The sequence below is a fragment of the Biomphalaria glabrata genome, chromosome 6, assembly GCF_947242115.1.
Source record: "Biomphalaria glabrata chromosome 6, xgBioGlab47.1, whole genome shotgun sequence".
NCBI classification, from domain to species: domain Eukaryota; kingdom Metazoa; phylum Mollusca; class Gastropoda; family Planorbidae; genus Biomphalaria; species Biomphalaria glabrata.
The window spans coordinates 51,187,699-51,214,516 of NC_074716.1; the positions used below are offsets into that span (position 1 = coordinate 51,187,699).

Consider the following 26,818-nt stretch of genomic DNA (forward strand, 5'->3'; position numbering starts at 1 on the left):
AATAACAGCCAATACTGTACAATTGGCAGCACGTAGAACAGTACAAATAGCTCTGCGATAACAAATATCTCTCCGATAACACCGTTCCGCCGTATCAAGTCTTGCACTGGCCTCTCCGTCTCGTTCCGGGCTTGCACTGGGTTCAACAGTTCGGGACTGACTTCACACACTAGGCTCGTTGTGTCGGACTCGATCGCAGACCAAGATCAAGACGCCAGCCGTCTCAACTATACTTGACAGTACTCCGCACTGAACCGTCGTAATGCTCCGTACAGAACCACACCGCTGAACTGTGCTGTAGTCGACCGGACTGTAGTGGACCTTCTGTCGTAAACCTCCTTTCTGAACCTTCTGTCGTGAACCTTGCTGTATTGAGCCCCTTTTCTCAACCGTCTTGACTGCGTCGCCTCCGCTCTTATATAGGGTCCCTACTGGCCTTCTCGAACCGGACAGAACGCCGCTCGACGTTTCTAGGTGGTCAGGTGACTACAACTCTCGTGACGCTCCTGAGCTCTGTTCACGACGTCGATCCTTCCCGGACCGCCGTCGATCCTTCCCGAACCGCCGTGTTGACACTCGTCTCGGCTGACAGTCGTAACTCGTCACGGTTGACCGCTCGTCTAGCGCTGGCCTGGGGCGATTTGCGTCGGCTGACTACACACACACCACTACCCCCATCTGTGCCACCACCAGGTTTATAACACTGCCCCCTCCTTAGATCTGTCCGTCCCGGACAGAATCAACATCATGGCATTGGCTGTGAAGTTTCATCGCTGTAGGTGGGGGTCGATCGGTGGCAGTTGGCTTGCCTCTTGAGCTAGACGGAGTCATCCATGTTGCAGTCAGCAATGGTCGTTTCCTTCTTCTTCGCCAGTTTGCCTTGACCTGGTTGCCCCGCCGTCGTGCTTTCATTGCCATCCACGTGGAATTCAGAAGACGTTTTCTTCTCCTCCAGTTAGCCTTCATCTGGGTGTATCGACGTCGTGATCGCATCGTCATCCATACTGCACTCAGCAAAAGTCGCCTTCTTCTTCTTCTTCTCCGCCAGTTGGTTTTCATGTGGCTGCAGTGATGTCGTGGTCGCATCGTCATCCATGTTGCATTCAGTAAAAGTAGCCTTCTTCTTCTTCTCCGCCAGTTGGTCCTCATGTGGCTGCAGTGATGTCGTGGTTGCATCGTCATCCATGTTGCATTCAATAAAAGTAGCCTTTTTCTTCTCCGCCAGTTGGTCTTTATGTGGCTGCAGTGATGTCGTGGTTGCATCGTCATCCATGTTGCATTCAATAAAAGTAGCCTTCTTCTTCTTCTCCGCCAGTTGGTCCTCATGTGGCTGGAGTGATGTCGTGGTTGCATCGCTCTCTTGTCCTTCAGTACTAAGGGCAGCCGCTTGGCACATCGAGAGGTATAGGATGTAAGGGCTGGGGATACCAAGATCGATGGCCAAAGAGGTGACTTCATAGGGCTTTGCGAAGAAGGACTAGGATGGGCTCCAAATCTACAGGGCAGGGGATTGTGGGACAGGTCATCATCTTCAGCCTTGTCTGGGGGGCATGCTCGTGGGGCAGGTTGGCAACACTCCTCGTGCAAAGGTCCCTCGTCTTTGGCTTCAGGCTCCATTCGGCTTTCTTCACCACCATCAGGACTTTCCTCTCCAGTCTTGGCAGCTGGACCAACGTCTGTTAGGTTCGGACCTGACTGGTATCTCTCGAATCGTATATGTCTCTCAACTGTTTCATCAGGTTTCAATGGGTTCTCATGATCACCACCACGGCTCCTCTCACTGGTCTGAGAATCTTGATAAACGTCAGTAGGGTCCAACCTTTGTAGGTGACTTTCGATTTGCAAAAGTCCGTCAGCAACAGGCATGGACGTGGGCACAACGTTCACTTGATCTGTCTTGCTGTTTGAGGTGCTCATATCAGGTACAGCTGCATCACAAGCTTCTGCTGGACTATGGGCAGCTTCCATTGTCTCTTCATCTGTCTCTTTCGGCTCCACAGGTCTGTACTCCCTGTTTTCAGATTGACAGGCAGCACCACATTCATCAGCATTGCCGTTGTCACTGCATATTTCTTCAAAGCTTTGGGTGGCTAGTAGTTCATTGTTTAACGATGGCGCAGCTCCTTTATCTTTCAAGTCTCTTTGGTCGTACAGGGTTTCTTCCAACACGTCCATCGTTTTCACCACGGGGCTCGTCACTTCCTTCACTGAGGTATACATCTTTTCAAGCTTGGTACAGGTCTCTTCGTTGGACTTCTTCCATGTCGTATTCATAGCCCGCAACTCTTCCTTCCAGTCATCTAGCTGTTGGTGCAAGAACTCTCTTAAATTTGGTGCGACTTCAAACAGATACGTGTCTGGATCTTCCTCTTCTTCAACTATACATTCTCGGAGGCGTGCTTGTAAGGTTTCTTTATTTCCGCTCGTTTTCAGATCTCGATCACGGAGTTCTTCCTTCAGTTCTCTAAATTCAAGTTCGTACAGCAGTTTCAGACGAGCCATAGTAGATCCAATCCAATCCGATTCCGATCCGATCCCACTTCTGACACCAGTGTTACGAATCTCACTATCCAGGCTCTCTGCAAACTGCACCATACACCACCAACTTAAAGAACTTGACAAGTCAGGGCTCCAAAATAACGTAAAGGTTTAATGTCCATAAATAACAGCCAATACTGTACAATTGGCAGCACGTAGAACAGTACAAATAGCTCTGCGATAACAAATATCTCTCCGATAACACCGTTCCGCCGTATCAAGTCTTGCACTGGCCTCTCCGTCTCGTTCCGGGCTTGCACTGGGTTCAACAGTTCGGGACTGACTTCACACACTAGGCTCGTTGTGTCGGACTCGATCGCAGACCAAGATCAAGACGCCAGCCGTCTCAACTATACTTGACAGTACTCCGCACTGAACCGTCGTAATGCTCCGTACAGAACCACACCGCTGAACTGTGCTGTAGTCGACCGGACTGTAGTGGACCTTCTGTCGTAAACCTCCTTTCTGAACCTTCTGTCGTGAACCTTGCTGTATTGAGCCCCTTTTCTCAACCGTCTTGACTGCGTCGCCTCCGCTCTTATATAGGGTCCCTACTGGCCTTCTCGAACCGGACAGAACGCCGCTCGACGTTTCTAGGTGGTCAGGTGACTACAACTCTCGTGACGCTCCTGAGCTCTGTTCACGACGTCGATCCTTCCCGGACCGCCGTCGATCCTTCCCGAACCGCCGTGTTGACACTCGTCTCGGCTGACAGTCGTAACTCGTCACGGTTGACCGCTCGTCTAGCGCTGGCCTGGGGCGATTTGCGTCGGCTGACTACACACACACCACTACCCCCATCTGTGCCACCACCAGGTTTATAACAATATCAAAAAAGCATTTTCCGGGTTGAGGAGAGCTCTACAACATTAGAACTGGGGAGAGTTTATTATTATATTATAGGAATGGTCAGAGCAACTCAGCAAGAGGCCGGATTTTTTAAAACGTACAATTGTTTGGCTGAAAATAAAACACATAATATCTCAATGTTTTAAGCAATGTCTTCAATTGCAAAATATGTAGGTCACAGCTGGGGCTGTGTAGCCACGGGAAATACTGCATTCCTCATTGTTCTTCGGACTCAAAGACAAGCCTTATTATTTATATTTATATAACTTAGTTATACTATATTTTTTAGATCTAGTTATACATTTATTATACTTTATAGTTATAGAATCTGGATGAAACATCTTTGAACATTATATGTGTTATTGAATTCCACATTAAGCAAGACACGCTAATACGTTTGTATTTCCCTAAAATAATTATGATAAGGTCATTAAAATTCTGATACATGAGGTTTAAAAAACAACAACAACCAAGAAACTGTAAAGATCGTACAAATACAATACACACATTGAGAATTTTCAACATAAACAAACCAATGTCAAGGATACTAAATTGTTTTGACAACAAAATAAAAACTATAATCGGAGGAAGTTAGAAAATTTGTTTCGAAAAAGAGCACAAAACAAATATATAACTTTAAATACATTGCTTATGAACAAGTCCAAAATGCTTGCTATTTTAATTTTCTCGCCATGTATGAAAATGTCCAATAGCTCTAAATGCTAACATATCTACATTTATGATTTTGTTCCTGTATATTAATAGCTCAAGCAAGAAAAAAAACGTAGTTACTGTCCAAAAAAAACAACAACCCACAAATACTCATTTCGTGAATCCATGGAATCAAGCAGCTTTTAACGAAAGTGTTAAAACCTCGGTCTGGAACCGCCACACGCTTGAATAGCACTGCAGCAGATATGGCCAGCCTGAAAAGTCAAGCAGAAACAATTAGTGTTTCAACATCTGTTTGTCAATGTTTGTCTAGATTGCACATTGGCGTAACAAAGATTTTTTTTTTGTAAACACACAGACATTTGGAACTTCGAAAATGCATTCTTTTAAAGGTGTCTAGAACACAACAACCTGCTATTATTTTAACCCCCCCCCCCCCAAAAAAAAAATGCTGGTCAGTTATCAAAATATAATCTTTACTGAACTTTATTAATAGAGCCCAGTGACAGGAAGGAAAACAGACGAAATGTTTTTATTTGGGTGAGGTTTGGGCCTCATCCCCCCAAACGCCACACGCCTACGCCCATGGATTTCAAAGACAGTAAATTGATGAAGTTTTTCTTAGGCTGTCGGCTTGGAGTCTCGCAGAATGGTAGGAAAAACAGATCACAGTGTGAAACATTGAGCCTCTTAACCCCCCCCCCGCCCCCACCCCCACCCTCCCACTTCCATTGTTACGCTCAAATATGTTAACTTTAATTTTGCTTTGAACCTCCCTTCCCCCCCCCCCATGGAATTAACTCTTTCTCTCCTAACTGACGATACCAGCGTTGATTCCACCAGAATGTGGTAAATAATTACGGAGAGAAAGAGTTAAGGAATTGGTTTAAAGCAGTTTGCTTTACTCGAGATTGTGTGTGGCTCGAATTCTCGTAGATTTGCTTTATCAATGGAGCACAGCAACTTTTACTGGGTGTTTGTGGGTGTTTGTCTACTCTCATGGACTTTAGTGACTATAGTTTCGCTTCAGTTTCTTTTTATTGTGTGTGTGGGGGGCACCTTCGGCTACGCCTGTGACTGTACATCGTAGTTTAGTTCTGAAGTGGTTAAGGGGAAGTAATGTCAGATGATATTATCCAAACTAGCAAATAGAAATTAAAAAAAAAAAAAAAGAACAATAATGCAAATGTGCAATCATAGAAAAAGATGTAACGGTAAAAATAAAATATAAATGTCAAAATCGGATTTGGCTCAAACAGCAAGATTGCCAGATAGAAACGAAACCTCCTCGAAATGAAACAAGGCAAGCACACCTTCATATAATACGTGTTTTATTGGCTATATGCAAGGGCAGACTGGTTGTTAAAATCAATACAAACACTATGTACCATACGGCCCAAAACTTGAATATCATATAATGGGCTTCCAATTCTAGACCTACCTGTCCTCAAAACCATTTTGTTAAGTTTGATAATGTATCGATAACTTCACGCATGCATACTGTAAAACTTTATATCTTTATAAGACTTATATAGTCCTAATATAGAGGACTCATGATGTTGCTTTTCATCGCTAAGTATGTTGGCCCTTCAAGGGTGAAGCCTATTATGGGTCTTGGCTATTACCATTATTTTGGAAAATGTGATCAATTAAGCATTACATTGTAAGAGTCTGTTAAAATTGTTTGTTTTTTTAAAACATGACGCTCATAGGCCCTCTTTTACAACAGAATATTATAAAAACCTTTAACAATTTAATACTTGTCGTGAGGCCCTTTAGGTGGACTTACCGGACCATTTAGGTACCGGCCCACCGGGGAATTTGCTCGAATGCCCATATAGTCAGTCCGCCCCTGGCTATATGCAATTATTTTTTCATGTCAGAGATTCGGGAATAGTAAATTAGTCGCAATAGTGGATATGTTGTCAAAATTGTTGTCAGTTGTAGTCAAACTGAATTTCCATTTAATTGGATCAATAAAAATGATCTTATCTTATCTTATATATTCTTATCTTATCGTATCTAGCAAACATTTTTTTCTTCAAGAGTGACATTTAAAAACAACAACCAACAACAAATGTGTAGTCGGCCTGGACTTACTTTACACTGGCACTTGGTGCAAAGGTCAGAGGGCAAAGTCCACTCGTCTCCGTGAGAGTAACTGACCCCTGCATGCGAGCAGGACAATTGCGAGAGGTCCTGCCCTCCCGTCTCCATCGCCCAAGCAGCGCAGGGGTTAGTGTCGGCACAAACAGGACAGCAATCCCCAGGACGTTGGATAGCGTTCTGGCAAGTCTGCTGAGGACAGTTGATTGGCCAGCAGCTAGTTTCTCCCTGCTGATAGACAGAAACCAGCATATTGTTACAAAGCTTCTATCAACTCTGTCTGGTAAAATGTTTTCACTTGTTATTTCTACCACACCCAATCTCGGAATCAAGCTGAAATTTCGCACAATTATTTCTTTTACCTGACAATACAAGAATCTATATTAAAAAAATTAATTAAGTATTTCTAAATTACTATTATGTTTGGTATCGAGCAAGGGAAAGAAATCGTACTTGACAAATGTGGTAGTATACGTTGAATTAGTCCCCTTGAGAGGTATTGGGCCCTGAGTGTATACGTGTCTTTTTATATACATTTGAAGCAATCACGGCATCATTCATACAAATACCCCCTTCTTCCTGACTCTTTTTCCCTTTTCCCAATCGGTCCAGACAAGATACAAATGTTTTGTTTAATGTTTTACATGTTTCGGATATTCCTTCAGAGTTGAAGATAGTTTATTTCCTAGTCCAAACCTCCCGCAGGACGACGGGGGATAGGAGCGGGTAGGGTTTGAACCCGAGACCATCGATAAATCCAAACGACAGTCCAGCGCGCAAACCGCACGACCAGGCAGCCATAAGATCATGCGCGGTCGTAACCTGTGGACCAATAGCTCGTTGCCACGTCACAGGTCTGACGTCCTAGCTGTGTCAACGATCTATTGGTCTAAACTGCCCCACAAATTGCGAAGTCACTGTTTTACACTTTCTATAATGATTATCTCGGATGAGTTACCTGTCCCCCAAATGAAATTTATTTTGTTTTGTGTACTAAAGACTTAGCGATATGACTTTTACGTCGCTTCGAGCCCTTACCATGCACTTGCATCTCTGACATTGATAGAACCAAGTGTCTCCACTCTGCTGGTGGACCAGGAACTCCTGGTGTGGACACGTGCTGCTGGAGTCACAACTTGGGCAGCATCGAAGATTGACCGAGGGGCTGGCACAGTCGCAGGGTGAATCGTGACAGATGGTCCTGCCCTCCTGGGGGGGGAAAACACATTTGATAAGTTACACAATAGAGAATGTCTAAATGTAAATGGTTCATTAGGTGCAATTCAATATCACCATCTAAATTCATTAGGAAGGAGTCGCGGTGGCTGAGTGCTTAAGCATTTGGCTTCCGAACCAGGCGTTCTGGGTTCAGATGTCGGGGTAAGATTGACTAGATTGACACATGAAATGCGTAGGACGTAATTATCTTCTTTTTTTGAAGTAACGACTGTAATTTATAAGATAATAAGTTTTTGAAATTCGGGATTTTTAGGGCGCCCAAACTCTAACAGATACCTGACTTTGGTTGGGGGAAAAAAAGGCGGTTGGTCGCTGTGCTTTCTACATGGCACCCTGCTTGTTAACCGTTGGCCATAGAAACAGATGACCTGCCCCATAGATCGCAAGGTCTAAAAGGGGAACTTCACTTTTTTTTACATGCATTAACTTTCATGAAGGAATGGCCTTTATTTGGATTTAATAACAGTCTGATGCAATGAATTAATTTGATATTGATTATATAAAATCCATTAGGATCAGGACTCAAACAAAACTACCATTAGGATTACATGTAGTTATCTATTTAGATGATCCATGATCTTCGCGAAAAAATAGCTGGGCCGTCCCATTGCGCCCTGTCATTATAGTTAACATAAAATGGATTGACACCGACCTACATGAAATTGACAGACTTGTATGTGAAAATGTATCAGTAGACACTGGTAAAGGGACTACAATGAATTTTGTTTTTCTTTAGCGAAACTCGACCCTGGCAACGCCAAAGAATGACTACTCGTTCGCTTCTAACATAATAATAATAATAATAATAAACAAGCGAAATAATATTCAGCAATCTTTTTTTTTTTACCCCCTTTTTTGTTATTATTTATTGTAATACTAGTATTAGTAAATGGTTTGTAGGTCTATATGTATTGAGCGAAATGTAAAAACACAGTTACCTCCCTTTGACTATAGAAATTTCAAGTTGTTAACTCTCAGCCATTAATATTGTTAAAGAATGTCTTCAGAGTCCAGAGTCGTAGCTAAATGGGGGAGGGGGGGATTTTTAAGGGCCCCCACTTTGGAGCCCCCAAATGACTGTTTTTCACATTAAAAATAAAATATTACACATAATTCAGGGGCCCCAAAAAAGTCCAAGACCCCCCCCCCCCCCAGGAAAATTCCTAGCTACGCCCCTGCTTAAGAGGTTGAAAAGTTGAAATAAATAAATAAATATATATATGCTAGGACAGCTGAATACAAGTACACCTTCTTTCCCACTACGTTTAGAGCAAGTAATGAGTTGCCTGAATCAGACAGGAGAACCTAAGACTTGGAACTGTTATAATTACAATGACTAGATTAACACATGGGCACGCGCACTACGTACATATGGCAACGTTTTTGGTATGCAAGATAGGATAATATATTTCTCAGTGTTGGCTATGTAGAGATTGAAGTTGAAACGTTATTCTATTTTTGAATATTTTTTTTTGAATGGCCAGTTGCTTTATCGTAAATTCGGAGTTACCATTACTCTTTCTGTTTATACAAAAATGTGTTGTTTTTTTTTTGTTTTTTTTTTTTGTTTCCATTTTTTCCTTTTAATGTGTAAAAAAAATGAAAAAAAAAAAAAAAAAAGAGAAATTTAAAAAACGAGGTTCTGGCGAGGGTCGAACTCGCGGCCTTCTGCGTGTAAAGCAGACGTGATAACCGCTACACCACAGAACCCTCTAATTATAATTTATTTATAGTTCAAGTTTCAAATCCTAGTGCGACTCATTACATAATAATTTCTCAATCAAACAAGGTAAAAACAAAAATAATTTAAAAAAAAGTTATCTAAAAGTGCGAGCTGAACATATGTAGCTATACCTCTCAAAGATGTATAAGTTATTTCTCTTATTCGAGTTCAAAACAAAATAATTAATTACGAATAATTGACTGATTGGTTAATTTTTAAATTGATTCATATTTGTTATGTACCATACACATTTGTTTTAAGTTTTAATTGGGTATGGGAGAAATAATGTGTTCAATTATCTAAGGCTGCGTTTCTCAGCCTTTCTAGTTCCACGACCCCAAATCTAATCTCACAGATAAATAAATTTGTGCTCATAATTAAATTTAAATGGGTTATTATTCAGCCTTATATTTATTTACTTGTCTAATGCGTATTCACAAATATACATGTTGCATACTCAAGTGACAATTTGGCAAATTATGGAGAACAGTCTTTGATACAGTAAATTACATTATTACAGAAATAGTGTTACGAAAGTATTTACAAACACGCCAATGATAGTGCGAAGGTTGAGCTTGTTTCTGTTCCACCAGATCATTAATTCAGTAGCACAACAAATGTCATCTTCTGCATCACGTCTGCTTCTGAATTTGGATTTCATAATAAGCTGGAAAACTTTGTTTCGCAAGGATTAGTTCTTGGAAATGGAAGATGAAAACAATCTCAAATAGAACGGGATAGGAACTAGTTTCAATACCAAGTCATGTCTGCTTGTTACAGCACGATAGAATGGGGAAAAAAACAAAAAATTCCATTGATGAAAAGACAAAATCCAAATTTCCTGAGGTCTTAGGCGACCCCTGGCCATTTGTCATGCGACCCACAGGTTGGGAACCCCTGATCTAAGGGGACGAAACCCAACAAATATCTATAATGAAGAATTAATTTCTCTTATTAACATTAAACAAAATAATTAATTACTAGTTAGATACTTTTTTTGTTATTGATTCATGTCTTGTTTAAGCGAATAAATATTTGTGTCAAGTTTCAACTTGATCCGAGAATGAGTGTGGGAGAAATAGCGTGTTATAACTTGTTATAAGACAGACAGCCTGACAGACAGAGTGAGTTGATATAAGCTGTGTAAAAAGATTATTTAGACATTGATTTTAAGTTTAATTTAATTTTATTGCATTTTAAAATAAATCAAAACAAAAAAAACGAGGTTCTGGCGAGGATCGAACTCGCGACCTTCTGCGTGTAAAGCAGACGTGATAACCGCTACACCACAGAACCCACGTGCAACAAACTTTACATATATTTCTAGTTTATAATGTTACATAATCTCTTAGCGCACACCACAGAACCAACGCACACAAATTTCACATAGGCCTACTAGGTCCTCGCGCAATCAGTTTCGCATAGGGCCCGCGATTGTTTGGGCCGGCCCTGCGTGGGGTAACTCTAGCCCGACTTGCAGAAATAAAAAGAGTTATCTTTCCATGACTTTTGGCGATGTCAGGCATTGTTGGGCCATGAAGAGAATTAGGCCTATAGATATTTCTAGGTTAAAATGTTACATAATCTCTTAAGTCAATAGTTTACCTTTGACAATATTTTTTTTTAAATGACATTGACTTTGAACAGTTATAGACCTAGATATAGAATCTGCATCTACATTGACTTTATCTTTCATTCAAATATGTAGTTTAACGAGATATTGAATTCATCTTTACTCTAGACTCTACTAAACATTCTATTGGTCTGCTCGATTGATATCTTATCTTATATTCTTATGTTATCTTATATAATACAGACGTTACTCCAAAAGAGAAGACGATTACGTCCTACGCGTCATGCATCTAGTCGTGCATGTTGACCATCAACCTGCCATCACACTGGTCCCGAGTTCAATCCCTGTCCGCTGCCATCACCCGCCGTCCTGCAGGCGGTTCGAACTTATCTTATAAAATACAGACGTCACTTCAGCTAGGACGTTATAATCTTCAGTTGAGAAGGGACGTACGTACAAATCAAACATATTCGGGAAGCAGGCGTTTACAAAAAGCTTACAGATACTTTATGGTTTGGTTGTTTAATGTTTTACATGTTTCGGATGTTCCTTCAGAGTTGAAGATAGTTTACTTCCTAGTCCAAACCTCCCGCAGGACGACGGGGGATGGGAGCGTGCAGGGTTTGAACCCGGGACCATCAATAAATCCAAACGACAGTCCAGCGCGCAAAGATGGCGTTAATGTTTGGAGCAGTGTTCCCCAAACTCTCTTTCTCGGAGCTCAAGTCTGCGTTATTAGTACAAGTTTGAGAAACCGTGTCTGTAAAATTATAACGTTGTTACAGTGTAAGTAAAAACATGTTTATTCGATTTTCAATCTGTTATCATTTTTGTTTATCTAACATCGTAATATATATAATGACTATTGATAAATGACCTCGAATACATGAATGAAGTTAATTAGCACACTGTAAAATGATTTAACTATAGGTTGTTATGATTCAATTGTATTATGATTCAACTGTATTATGATTCAACTGTATTATGATTTAATTGTATTTTGATTTAACTGTGTTATGATTCAACTGTATTATGATTCAATTGAAATTATGATTCAATTGTATTATAATTCAATTGTATTATGATTCAACTGTATTTTGATTTAACTGTATTATGATTCAACTGTATTAATCAACTGTATTATGATTCAACTATATTATGATTCAACTCTATTATGATTCAATTGTATTATGATTTGACTGTGTTTGATTCAACTGTGTTATGATTCAACTGTATTATGATTCAATTGTATTTTGATTCAATTGTATTATGATTCAACTGTATTTTGATTTTAACTGTGTTATGATTCAACTGTATTATGATTCAATTGTATTATGAATTAACTGTATTATGATTCAATTGTATTATTATTCAATTGTATTATGATTCCATTGTATTATGATTCAATTGTATTATGATTCAGAGGTGCACTAAAGATCCTGAAATAAAAAAAAAACAACAACTGTTTTTAACCAGGATTCGAACCCAGCGCTTTACCACTCAGCCACCGAGCCCCAATGAATGATTATAGTTAAGTAATCATCAACATGATCTACAAGGAAGAACAGAACCAACAAAATGGCTAGGACTGTTTGAAGGAAAGTTTGACATTGAGAACATAAAAAAGCACCCCAAACCTGGCATGTACACTCTTGACACACGTCTTTGACCGATGTCCATCTTGACTTGTCCAGGTGAACTTTGCCCTCGTGCATACAATCTGTGGACACGTGACCAGACGTTTTGAGCAATACACTCAAAGTACAAACTAGAAAGATAACTAAAAGAAACTGGTTTATATTATGTGTGTTGGGGGGGGGTAAGTTCCAAGGGTTAACTCAGGACTTGGGCTGGAGTTTAAAAAGAAACAAACAAGCAAAATATAAACATACTTTAATTAAAGAAAACTTGTATAATGGGATGAACTCCATATTAAAACTATATATAACGATAATGTATAATGTATTTCCCCTTTTTGATATCAAACAGAATAATTAATTACCAATAATTAATGGAAAAACTGACTAATTTTTGTTAAATTAATTCCTGTTTTGTTAGGTACAATAAATGATTGTGGAAAGTTTAAAATTTATCCAAGAATGGGTCTGGAGAAATAGTGCGTAAAGTAATCTAAAGGGCAAAACCCCACATATTTAGCCATATCTCTAGAATGGGAAGAATTAATCTCACATTTTGGTATCAAATAAAATAATTAATTACCATTAATTAATTGATTAATTGGCGGAAGGGATCTTTTGTTGGCCTACAGTTTCTAGAGCCTCGGCTCAACTCTCTTCACAATTTCAAATCTGATGGCGGTTAGACATTTTGTAAGCTAGTTTAAAAATATTTATTGCATGGCCGAGATGGCCCCAAAGCATGCGCTGAGTAAATTTAAAGTGATAACTAGCTGGCAGAGGCTAATACAACTCTGTGGACACAATTGTGTCCACAATGGCACTGAAGTCTGAGAAGGCTGTCAACAACAGACAGCTGTAGGTATAATGTCCGGGTTTAATCCTCGCGTAGACTGGCTTCTGATCAAGGCTATAGAGTCCAGTCTGAGACGTGAACAAGCAAATAGTCCTAGCTTTTATTTCGGAGTCTCCATCTTCTAAACTGGCTGCTGACCAAAGCTATGGAGCCCCAGTCTACCCAAATGGCCGAAAAGCTTTACCATTAAACAGGGGCGGACTGGCTGTCAAAATCGGCCCCGGCATTTCTATACCATTTGGCATCCAATTCTAGTTCTACTTGTCCTAAAAATCAATTTGTTAAGTTCGATAATGCATCGATAACTGAACTCCTGCACACAGTGAACTCTATATCTTTATACGAGATATAAGCGTTATGTAATGGATAACTTATGTAGAGGCCCTTCAAGGATAAAGCCTACTACGGCTGTTGGCTAGTAGCCTACATTATTTCGGAAAATGTGATAGATAAAAGTAGCTTTATACTAAAAGAGTCTGTTCAAGTTGTGTTTTAAACACGACGGTCAGAGGGTCCCTTTTGCAACAGAATGCTATAAAACCTTTAAGAATTTAATACTTTCTATAGTGGCATTCGTGAGGCCCTTTAGGTGGCCTTACCGGCTTATTTAGGTACCGGCCCACCGGGCAATAGCCCGAATGCCCATATAGTCAGTCCGCCCCTGCCATTAAATGACCACGACGAAAGACGAAGAAAGATGTGTTACTTTTATGGCACCCAGAGCTGTTGGGACACTGGCATGTGTAGCCTCCCTCTGTGTTCACGCAGGTCAAGGACGGGTGACACGTGTGACCTTCCCCTTCACCTTTGCACTCATTGACATCTGAAAAGAGTATAACATTTTAACAATTAGTTTCAATCTTTTCTAAATTAAAATTTAGAATTAATAGTTGTTTTTTTTTTTTTTTTGTGGCTAGTCCATCTGCTTATTGCTGTGCTTGTCATGAGATTAATACCAAGGCCGGCTTTATGTAATGGAAGGCCCTAGGCCAGGGGTTCTCAACCTGTGGGTCGCGACCCTTTTGGGGGTCGATTGACCATTTGCCAGGGGTCGCTTAAGACCATCGAAAATATGGATTGTTATTGTCTACTCTTCTATTGCTCTATGTGTGTGTTGGGGGGGGGGGGAGGGTGGCGGCAGAGTGGGAGGTTGTAAAAAGGGGTCGCCAAGCTTAAATGGTTGAGAACCGCTGCCCTAGGCGAAGTGAATTGGGTGGCCCCAAATTAAATAGAATTAAATTAATTAAATTAAATAGAAAATACAAAATAAGACCGAAAAGTACGCAATGGGGTAGTTCCGGATCTCTTTTCAGTCACGTGGGTGTGTTGTTTACATTAATGACCTCATGGATTTCATTGTAATTTAAACATGCAAATATTCTAGATCTATACATCTTTAAGTAATAAAAAGTATGTTACAATAATTCACTAATTTGTATGATTATTTAGTAGGTCTACTCGATCTAGGCTAGCACTAAATCTAGATCTACACTTGATCATGGGAAGATATTGCCATGTATAAGACCACAGTCACTTGACTTTTTATAAAGTAGGTCAGTAGGTCAGAGATTCGGAACTACCTCATTGAAAAACTTCCTGTTTCTATATCGAAATCACCAAATAAGAGAATTTCAATCAGTACCATTTCCATAGCGCCCAATCAGCGTACCTTTATGGTTATTGAGCATATTCAGAGAGATGTCACAAAACAGATTTTTTCAGCTCAGTCCATGATCCGGTAACACGAATGCGCTTCATGGACGATCCATGATCAGAAACAATGATCTTCTAACACATGTAATCAAACAAGAAGACCTAACGATTCGTGGATAAACCTTACATCTAGTAGTAGAGACTTAGAGCTAGGCTAGTGGAGATATAGAGCTATAGAGTTTTGCTATGTTTGAGATTTAACTCTTTCTCTCCTAATTAACGAAATTATCCTTGATATGACCTCATTAAATTAAATTAATGGTTGGTTTTATAAACTTCAATTTTTGATATATATATATATATATATATATGCCCAACCTGTGATCGCAGCTGTGTATCAAGGATTGGCCTCTTTAGTCACACAAGAAGTTGCAAAGGGAAAAGATCGTCTCGCGAGACGTAAAATGCCACAGATATATATATATATATATATATATATATATATATATATATATATATATATATATATATATATATAAAAGAGCATGCATTCACCTATAATTCTACACCAAAAGTAAAGTTTTCTTATTACAAACAAAAATGTTATTGAAGTTTTATCATAACAGGGTAGAATGTACAAATGTGAAAAATGAACAATTCTGTCAGAACGTGGAAAAATAATTACGGAGTTAAAGAGTTAATGCATGTTTCGCTATTTTTTTTTTCTCTAAAAAAAAATGTCTTTGACTCCTTAGCGAGGCTCTCCAACAATCGGAGGCACTAGGCGGCTGCCTAGTTTGCCTATGCCTATGGCCGGCCCTGTAAATACAAAAGTAGTTGTAGAAAAAGCCAGCCAATTTTAAAATGGCTTTCTAGTCTAGCGGTATGATCCCGGTATGTCGATTCGATGTTCCCGGATTCGAACCCTTCCCGACGCCAAACCTGTCGTCCTGCTGAAGGCTCGGGCTGGGACGTTCATAAAGCCAATAGAGCAGACTCTAGTCTTATCTTATCTTATCTTATATAATACAGACGTTACTTCAAAAAAGAAGATGATTACGTCCTACGCGTCATGCATTTAGTCATATTAACCAATGACTTAAATTCTGCCAAGTCACTGGTTTTCCTGGCTAGCTCAGGCAACCCATTCCATGCTCTAATAGCACTGGGGAAGAAGGAGCATTTGTACAAATTTGTCCTAGCATATGGGACGAGGAGTGTGCCTTTATCTTTGTATCTTCTGAGTATTTTATTAAATTTTGTTTTTGTATTTGAAGATTATGGTCCAGTGTTTTATGTATAATTGCTACTTTACTTTTAAGTCTTCTGTCCTGAAGGCTTTCTAAATTTAGTGATTTTACTAAAGGTGTTACTCTAGTCAAATGTGAATATTCGTTTGTTATGAATCTCACTGCTCTATTTTGTGTCTGTTCCAGTTTCTTAATGTTTTCTTGAGTTGAGGGGTCCCAAACAGAGGATGCATATTCTTTTATTGGCCTAACCAAGGTTAAATAACATTTTAGTTTTATGTTCTTATTTGATTTATAGAAATTTCTTTTAATAATAGACACATTTTAGTGACCTGTTGTAAACTTGTATGCAGGCTACATCTTAAACCAGACCAAGCTTCAATCTTCGACCCTTCACTCTGTAACCACATGTTATACCACTCAGCCACGTTTCATAATTATCTGTCAAGCCTATTCCACCAAGAATTATCCGTAGCCTATATCTTATATTATAAGTTACTAGTCGACCGGCGGCGTAGAATACGCCGCTATTTTGCAACCTATGCGACCGCAGTGGGCCCCGCACTTTCATAGGACCCGCGCTAATTCTAGGTGTATAAATTATTAAATTAAACCATTTTATAACTTATAACAGATTTTCCCCTCCCCCTACAAGCGTTTTGAGGTGGAAAACCTCTATCTTCAATATTATTCTAAAGCAAACTACAGTTACCAAATTCTATGACCGTAGCTAAATGGGGGTTTTGAATTAAAAAAAAAAAAAAAAACAATTCGAGAGATTTTTTAGTTAAAAACCCCAAACAGATGATTTTGACGATAAAACTTCTCTTTTCGATATAAAATCTAAAGCAAACTACAGTCATCTAATTCCAAGAGCGTATTCAAGAGAGGTTACACATTTCTACCTGTGGCGGGGCTTTATTAATAAAGTGCAGTAAATAGTCATCTTCAGAAATTGAAAAACACTAAATGTGGCTCAACAAAGATGGCTAAGACAGATTTTAGGAGTCAGTTATAGAGATCGGGTCTAAATCAAGGAAATCCTATGCCGAACTGGGAGTCGACCCCTTAGTAAGATTGTGACAGAGCGTCGCATGAGGTTTGCGGGACATGTTCTCCAACAAAATGAATTACGCATAATAAGAGTTGCGATGACATCCTAGTACAACTTGGAGCCACACATTCATGGAGGTCCTCAGAGCAGGTGGGAAGAGGCTTCAGACATTACCAGTGACAAATTTTTGTGGAAGCAGCTTGACGGCAAATGCGACGAACGGCGCCGGAGGGTCTAAGTCAGTAAGAATAGCACATTAGGTTTTTGAAATAAAACTTTTAAATAGCAGGAAAATGCACTGTAGATACCTAAGAATAAGCATTTTGTTGGCTATCAATACCAGAAATAGCGCTCCCCCAGACCCCCTTGATGGCTATGGCGGGGAATCCACAATTGTTCCACTAACTCCAGGCAGAACCTATTCTAAGGCACAATAAAAGTCTTCCGAAAGAATGATGTCTCAGAGTGTAATAAAGATTATGTACACACACACACATACATGCATATAAATATATTTTTTCGCGGGGGGATTCCCCCCCCCTCCCCCCACGAAAATAAATCCTGGCTATGCCCATGATATATATCAATAACGTCAAGGGAATTAAAACCACCATTCCTAAAAAATATTCTCGCTTCTCCTAAATTAAGTCTAGTTTCTACTGACCGAGACAGAGATGTCCGAGATTGTTGTCTGGCCACGAGGAGTGAAAGCCTTCCAGACAGTCACAATGGTACCATCCAGGGATGTTGACACACACAGAGTGACCTTGACAGTTGGAGATTCCAAGATTACACTCGTCAATATCTAGAAAGTAAACAAAACAAAAAAGCATTGAAATACACCTAGATCTCAGTTTTTAAACACAGTTCTTGTTTATACCAAAAAGGCAAAAGACAGGAATGGAGAAAAACAAATCTTGCATGGTGCCCCAACGGTCCAACAGACTAAGGGAGGTAAGGTAAGCCGTAAGGTAAGGTAAGGTAAGTGTAGTTAGGTAAGGAATTGTTTTCTTTATTTGGCTACTTACAAGAATTTTTCAACCTATATTTTGATTACATCTAGATTTGAGTTTATTAAACATATTCAATTTTCAATAAGATATGTACACATTGGAGTAACTACCAGTTGAACAAAAGCAGACGTGATATAGGAGTAGCCAGTGGCGTAGCTAGGGTGGGGGGAGGAGGGGGATAATTTGAAAATCCTCCCGGGCCCCCACTTGAGGGGGACCCCCTAATGAGTGTTTTTTATATTAAAAATTAAATATTACGCAAAATGCTATTGGCCCCCAAAGAGGTTAAGCACCCCTCCTCCGGGCCCCAAAACTATGAAAAATTCCCAGCTACGCCCATGGGAGGGGCAGTTCTGGACATTCAGCTTGACAATATAGAAAATCAATAATAACACTCCATCGTGGTTTCTTTATCATAAATGTACCGCTATTTGGAATTAATAAAAATATAGTCGAACATTAAGTATAAGTAGGTCATTCGCGTCATCCTCAATATGTTTAAGTAGGTCATTGTTATCTTCTTCCATGTGTTTAAGTAGGTCACTGGTGTCATCTTCAATATGTTAGAGTAGATCATTGTTATCTTCTTCAATATGTTTAAGTAGGTCATTGTTGTCATCTTCAATATGTTTAAGTAGGTCATTGTTATCATCTTCAATGTGTTTAAGTAGATCGCTGTTGTCATGTTCAATATGTTTAAGTAGGTCATTGTTATCATCTTCAATATGTTTAAGTAGGTCAATGTTATCATCTTCAATATGTTTAAGTAGGTCATTGTTATCATCTTCAATGTGTTTAAGTAGGTCATTGTTGTCATCTTCAATGTGTTTAAGTAGGTCATTATTGTCATCTTCAATGTGTTTAAGTAGGTCATTGTTGTCATCTTCAATGTGTTTAAGTAGGTCATTATTGTCATCTTCAATATGTTTAAGTAGGTCATTGTTGTCATCTTCAATATGTTAAAGTAGATCATTGTTATCTTCTTCAATATGTTTAAGTAGGTCATTGTTGTCATCTTCAATATGTTTAAGTAGGTCATTGTTATCATCTTCAATGTGTTTAAGTAGATCGCTGTTGTCATGTTCAATATGTTTAAGTAGGTCATTGTTATCATCTTCAATATGTTTAAGTAGGTCAATGTTATCATCTTCAATATGTTTAAGTAGGTCATTGTTATCATCTTCAATGTGTTTAAGTAGTTCATTGTTGTCATCTTCAATGTGTTTAAGTAGGTCATTGTTGTCATCTTCAATATGTTTAAGTAGGTCATTGTTATCTTCTTCAATGTGTTTAACTAGATCGTTGTTGTCATGTTCAATATGTTTAAGTAGGTCATTGTTGTCATCTTCAATAAGGTCATTGTTGACATTGTTTCAAGTTTGAGTATAAAGGAATTAAACTCAATAAAGCTACACACACTGTGTCATATGTTGTATCTTAGTAGTATTTATCTTAGGCTAACTGCACCTCCGAATCCGCATTTCAGATGAAGGTAGGGGACACAACACAAGGCGAATGTTGTGACACGTATACCACCAATTGGTTACATTTTTATGATCGTCTCCCCTTTCTTCTAACTTCCCAAGGCTGCATAATATACAGTTCTCTACCTTTCAGACCTTTCAGCTCATCTGTTTGTATGGCAGGCAGTTAAAAAGGTAATCAAGTGGCCAGCACAACGACCAACCGTCTTTACTCTCAGTAACTAATGTCAGCTATCCGTCAGAGTCGGACGTCCTAAGGAGGCTTTACTATTTTAACTTTGAATAGATCTTCTCTTTAATAACCTCACTAAATAAAATTTAGCTCTTGTGATATGAAGGGAGAGTAACCTTTTAGGGATTACGGGCACGACATGGCCTAAAGTGTGCCGATGTGCCAAAAAAAACCTCAAACCCTAAGGAGCCCACGTTTCAAAAATAGTTGTTTTTTTTTATCGAGATGCGAACGCGACATCCCACCCCACTGATTCTGAAGCCAAACTGCTTTCTCAATGCAGACATTTTTGAAGAGCTACCTCTATAGTTGAATATTAGATGCAGACATTTTATACAGCTTCTTCTACAGTCTCATTTTAGACCAGTTCGATTTGAGACCAGTCGCATTTTAGATCAGTTACATTTTAGACCAGTTACATTTTTTATTAGTTACATTTTAGACCAGTTAGATTTTAAACCTGTTACATTTTAGACCAGTTACATTTTAGACTGGTTACATTTTTGACCAGTTACATTTTAGACAGCTTAGATTTTAAGACCAGTTAGATTTTAGACCAGTTACATTTTAGATCAGTTACATTTTAGACCAGTTACATTTTTTTACCAGTTACATTTTTGATCAGTTACATTTTTGACCAGTTACATTTTAGATCAGTTACATTTTAGACCAGTTACATTTTTGACCAGTTAGATTTTAGACCAGTTACATTTTAGACCAGTTACATTTTAGACCAGTTACATTTTAGATCAGTTACATTTTAGACCAGTTACATTTTAGACCAGTTACATTTTAGATCAGTTACATTTTAGACCAGTTACATTTTAGACCAGTTACATTTTAGATCAGTTACATTTTAGACCAGTTAGATTTTAGACCAGTTACATTTTAGATCAGTTACATTTTTGACCAGTTAGATTTTAGACCAGTTACATTTTAGACAAGTTACATTTTAGACCAGTTACATTTTAGACCAGTTACATTTTAGACCAGTTACATTTTAGACCAGTTACATTTTAGACCAGTTACATTTTAGACCAGTTACATTTTAGACCAGTTACATTTTAGACCAGTTACATGCGTCAATCTTTTAACTCTTTCTCTCCTAATCGACGATAACATCGTTGATTTGACAATCATTAAATTAAATTAATATTTAATTTTAAAAACTTATCTTTATGTTATATAGAAGGAGCCTGCATTCCCCTTTAACCCTTTACCAACTAAAACATTTTCTGATCACAAACAAAAAGCTATTGAAGCTTAATCATAACAGGAGAGTGAAATAGTAATGAGCAAAATGAAGAATTCCGTCTGAAAGTGCAAAAATAATTACGGAGGGAAAGAGTTAAATCAATTTGTCAAGGTCTTGCAGTTACAAATAGTCAACACTAAGTTTGATTGCACTGCTAAACTGAATTCATTTTAAGTTAATTGCTGGCTCTTGTTTTCAAACCCCCAAACAGCCGTGTTTGATGATAACAGCGCTGTTGTAGAGCCTTTGAGCTGTCTTTTCTCACAAGAAAATGTAAGTAAACATTCCGCTGTATACACCACGGGTCTTCCCCCCCCCCTCCCCCCAGTGAGGGAATTCTTGGAGGCCTGTTAAAGCACACCAAACGCGGCTAAATATTTACACCGCCATTTTTGTTTTTTAAAAAAGCACACACACACAGACAATGCAGGACTTCCGGTATAGTGGCCGCTAGACGACTTCATTAGCATAAAGACTAACCCCGCGGTAAAAACCACGTGACTCGCTCCACACGACTGCGCGCGGTTACATATAAATATTTAATGATGTCTCGACTTCTTAATCCTCCTGGTAAACTGGGTGGAGAAGAGGAGATAGGAGATAACGAAAAAGAAATCACAGGAGTAAAAGAGGAGTCTGTTGGGAAGGTAATGAAAACAGGTGAAGAAATAGCCATTAGTGTTCAGTGGTACATTTTGTCTTAGAGAAACAGGGGGAAAGATGGAGTCGAGAAAAACGGAAGGGCAGTTAATACAGGGGTTCTCAACCTGTGGATGGCGACCCCCTTGGGGGGTCGACTGACGATTTGCCAGGGGTCGCCTAAGACCATCGAAAATACGGATTGTTATTGTCTATTCTTCTATTGCTGTATGTGTGTGTGTGAAGTGTGAAAGGGGGTCGCGTCAGAGTGGGGGATTGTAAAAAGGGGGTTGCCGAGCTTAAAAGGTTGAGAACCGCTGAGCTAATATGTAAACCACATTCCAAAAGGGTAGTTGTCCCTGATACAATTATCCTAGCGGACGGACCGTCCCAGGTGGTGTACACAACAGACGTCAACAAGTTACTGGGGGTTTGGTCTAGAAGAGATCTTTTGGAGCTTTAAGTTACTGTGAGTAATGATATATAAATAAGTTCTTCTTCCAGATCTTGCGATCTATGTAAAGCTAATCTGTTTCCATGGCCCACGGTTAACGAAGGTGTCATGTGGTCAGCACAACGACCAAACGCCTTTACTTTCCCACCACTAATGTCAGGTACCCATTAGAGTTGGGTGGGCTCAGAGGCGCCCTAGAAATCCCAAAAGTAAAAATCCCAGTTTTAACTAGGATTCGAACCCGGGACTCTTCAGTTTGGAAGCCAAGTATGTAAATCACCAAAAAAAACGCTGGGTACTGATAGTGGTATTATAAAATGTGTCATAGTCATTGCAGAACTGTGATTGTAGTAAACTTTTCAATGGAGAAAGACATGTTATTGGCTAAAAAAAAAGGTTTGAAACTCATACAAATCATGAAAGATTGATGATTAATTGATTAATTAATGGATAAATTAATTGATTTATTAATTGATGTATTAATTGATTTATTAATGTATGTCTGTTTCCATGTACTTTAACCCTTTAACTGTAACGGTCATTGTTGTACTTAGTGCTCGGTTTGTTGATATAATTTCAAGTTGTCCCGATATGAATCACACCACCCTTGTAATAGTCAAGATATTGCATTGTACTGAGCAAGGTATCCTCTAACATTATACTGATATCTATACAGTTCTATTTACTTTGCCAGGCAGGGCCGGTCCTAACAATTGCGAGGCCCTATGCGAGACTGATTGCGCGGGGCCTAGTCTGGGTTGGAAAAAGGATAATAAGTGAAAATTAAGATTTTGTAGTAAAAAAAAATTTGACTTTGAATTTTATTCATTCTTTACTAAGTACAAAATTGCGATCAAATTAACTTTTCTTTACGAACCTTGTAGCTATGGCATATTTATATGCTAGTGACTATAAAAGTAAATAAAGTATTGGAACTTCCAATTAAGGTGAAAATTCGCCCGATTATTACAGTCTATTACATGAAACCTGACAATGCCTTTTTTCATATATCACGTTTTCCGCAATGAATGGCACCCACAAATGAAAATTGTATCTATTATTCAGGAGATATTAATAAATTCAGATTTCCAGGAATTTTTCGTATATATTTTGCAATTTCATAATTACACATGGAATTAGCGCGGGGCCTATGAAAGAGCGGGGCCCACTTCGACCGCATAGGTTGCAGTGGCCTAAGACCGGCCCTGTTGCCAGGATTAAGTAATCAGACTTCTAGTTGAAACTGACCAACCTCCTTCATTGTGTTAAAGCCTGGTTAAGCAGACATAATGCAACGGGGTTGTTTGTTTGTAAAATGTTTTACATGTTTCGGATGTTCCTTCAGAGTTGAAGATAGTTTACTTCCTATTCCAAACCTCCCGCAGGACGACGGGGGATGGGAGCGGGCAGGGTTTGAACCCTCGACCGTCGATAAATCCGAACGACAGTCCTGCGCGCAAACCGCACAACCAGGGTTCTTAGAGGGAGCTGGCCTGAAGCTCAAGCAGCCGTTGCTGGTCGGTTAAACAGGAAATGACATCACATTTGTTTCAATCAACCGATTACTCCAAGAACTTTATTGGAAACACATGAGTGGAACCAAAACACCTTGCAACCTACTTTTAAGCGTTTCCCAAAACTTGAATGATTAGGAAACTTGGAAACCCAAAGAGAAGACATACTGCTTTACACCGAATGCAGGGGCTTTGAAAAAATTACTTATAAAATAATAATTTATGCTTTTTTTTAGTAGGACAATATTATTAAAAAGTCATTACTAAAATATATATTCAGAATAGTTTCTGTGTTGATTGTTTCAATATTAATGTCCAATACAATTAGCCAAATTATTTATTTTTTTTTGTTATTTATTATTATTTTTTTTATTCAAAACGTTAAAAATTGTTCCTAAACTGTCCAAACTTAACGATCACTGGGCTGTCCATTGTCCTTTGCCGTAGACAAACGAAGCTTTTGGGATTCTTTCGGAAGGATCTGTCATTATTTCCGAAGCCCAAAGATTCCAAGAAATATAAATGGTTATTCAGTACTGAAGAGATTACCTTGCCAACAACACATAAGACACTACCGTAAGTTTACGGTTTACACAACAGTTCACGTTAAAATTGTTCATAAACTGTCCAAACTTGACGTTCACTGAGTTGTCCATTGTCCTGTGTTGTAGACGAAGGAAGAAATTGGGATTCTTACGGAAGGATCTGTCCTTATTTCCTATGAAAGCCCAAAGGGTCTAAGAAGTATAAATGTTTTTGTTGGAGCGATTGAATGCCTGACACTATTGTTATGTACCACAAGGCGGACTAATCAATACAAACAATTGTTCGTGTACATCACTCTGTCATAAGTCCCACGCCATTGTTTACAAGCTGAACTCTATTACTATGACCGCTTTCCCAAATCACTAGTAGTGAATCAATTAACCAAATTAATCATTAACGAGCACTATCTGAGCCGCTTAAATATGATTTCAATTACTTGATTTATGTAAAGAAAATGTTTGGTTCTCAATAGGTCCTTTAAATTTGAATATGTTGCGATTGCCGGCCTGTATTTTCGACTCTGGGCTCCTGTCAGTCGTTTACCTGGACGAGGAATTCAGGTAGAATGTATTTATTTGCCATTAGGGAAGTCTCTAAGTCATGTTTACCTCGACTACCTGGAGAGTTACCTCAACATCGAGACTTACTCTACTAACAGCACAGTTGGTACCTACTGCTACGTGGCCTGGAAACACGGAGCCAAAGGTTTTCCCCCTGCCTCATCTTCCAACCTCGGCGCCTCTCCCCTTTTCCAGACCTCTATCTCAAACAAAAATGGCATTACATTTGACCGGAAGTCCGGCCGAATCGTTTACAGTTTGATGCGGGCCGCGGGTTCAGTGAGGTCGCCATGTGTCTGTCGCAGCGGTTCTAAGAATAAAAAAAAAGAATGGGGGTACTCTCTTGTGGGGTGGCATCAGGGCCGGTCCTAGCGATTGCGGGGCCCTATGCGAAACTGATTGCGCGGGGCCTAGTTTGTGTGGGAATAAGGATAATACGCGAAAATTAAGATTTTGTATAAGAAAAAAATTTGACTTTGAATTTGATTCATTCTTTACTAAGTTAAAAATTGCGATCTGTACTTTATGAACCTTGTAACCAATGACATATTTAAATGCCAGTGACTATAAAAGTAAATAAAGTATTGGAACTTCCGATTAAGGTAAAATTTGCCCGATTATTACATTTTATTACATGAAAGCTGACAATGATTTTATTTTTTTTTATCGCGCGTAGGATTGGCGTTTTCTGCAATGAATGACACCCACAAATGACAATTTTGTCTATTTTTCTGGAGATTTTTTTTAGAGTTTTCGGGAGATTTTTATGGAAATTCAGGAGATTTCCATGAGTTTTTCGTATATTTTTTTTTGCAATTTAATAATTAGGCTACACCTTGAATTAGCGCAAGGCCTATGAAAGCGCGGGGCCCACTGCGACCGCATAGGTTGCAGTGGCCTAAGACCGGCCCTGGGTGGCATACGTAGGAAGATTGCAAGGTCAACTTGACGTATACACTTAGTCAAAACGAGGACTGTTGTTGAAAACCATATCAGAGAAAGACACTCGACTCCTGGTTGCTTCTTGAAGAAATAAGGTTTGAAAATATGCAAATTAAAACCAATAATTTAACAACAACAAAAAAAAAAGAATATGTTAACAACAATCAAAAACCTCCTCTTTCAGAACGGAAGATTCATGGAAGTAACGATAAGTTGGCTGCGTGATCGTGTGGTATGCGCGCTGGACTGTCATTTGTACTTGTCGATGGTCCCGGGTTCAAATCCTGTCCGCTGACTAGGAAGTAAATTATCTTCAACTCTAAAGGAACATCCGAAACATATTACAAATAAAACATCTAACGAACATCTGTTTCTTGACCAGCACAACGACCAACCGCCTTTACTCTCCCCAACTTAAGTCAGTTACCCATTAGAGTTGGGTGGACTCATGGGCGCCCTAAAAATCATTCAAAATCCAAGTTTTTTTTTTTTACTAAGATTCGAACCTAGGACCCCAGGTTCGGAGGCCAGGCCATTTACCACTCAGCCACCCAATGAACACTAATTATTAATAATGAATAATTGTGCAAAATTTCAACGTGATTCAAGAATGGAAATTGGGAGATAATAACATGAATAAAAGTTGTACCAGTCAGACCAAGTTAATTGAAAACATGAAAATGAATGAGTTAACATTGTGTAGAACCTTGTAGGCAAATATTAAATTCATGTCATTGTACTAATAAGAAATACACATACTAAAGGATTGTTTAACACATATTTTTGTTCATTCGGTACAGCGCCCACTAAAATGTGTATTATATCATAAAAATATAAAATGTTTATATATATATATATAGGCCTATATATAAATAGTTTAGGGAATGAAAGGGAGACAATAGTGTAATGATCATGAAAATATTGGGGTTATCTACCATATTGAAATTTTGTATATCCACATCGTCCAATAATTTGTTTAACTTTATTTTCTTTGAAAAATATTTATCGAAAAATGCTAGATGGGTATTG

General features: G+C 38.9%; 1 protein-coding gene and 2 non-coding genes across 6 annotated transcripts in view; all 3 read right to left on the bottom strand.

Annotated features, from left to right (window-relative positions):
* Positions 1–4,051: 4,051 nt before the first annotated feature.
* The window catches only part of LOC106055847 (protein kinase C-binding protein NELL1-like), a 229,561-nt gene continuing 206,794 nt past the window's right edge, over positions 4,052–26,818 (bottom strand). For all 4 annotated transcript variants that reach the window (XM_056031489.1, XM_056031490.1, XM_056031488.1 and 1 more), the window contains 6 exons: positions 17,815–17,955; positions 13,900–14,016; positions 12,338–12,420; positions 7,204–7,374; positions 6,160–6,396; positions 4,052–4,313 (listed from right to left, as the gene is read on the bottom strand). In XM_056031489.1, coding sequence (XP_055887464.1) covers positions 4,254–4,313; positions 6,160–6,396; positions 7,204–7,374; positions 12,338–12,420; positions 13,900–14,016; positions 17,815–17,955 — 809 coding nt within the window. In that variant the 3' untranslated portion in view covers positions 4,052–4,253. The remainder of the gene's footprint in view (positions 4,314–6,159; positions 6,397–7,203; positions 7,375–12,337; positions 12,421–13,899; positions 14,017–17,814; positions 17,956–26,818) is intronic.
* Positions 9,042–9,114, bottom strand: Trnav-uac (transfer RNA valine (anticodon UAC)). Its single transcript has one exon. It is a non-coding gene; the product is annotated as a tRNA-Val (tRNA).
* Positions 10,351–10,423, bottom strand: Trnav-uac (transfer RNA valine (anticodon UAC)). The gene has a single exon. It is a non-coding gene; the product is annotated as a tRNA-Val (tRNA).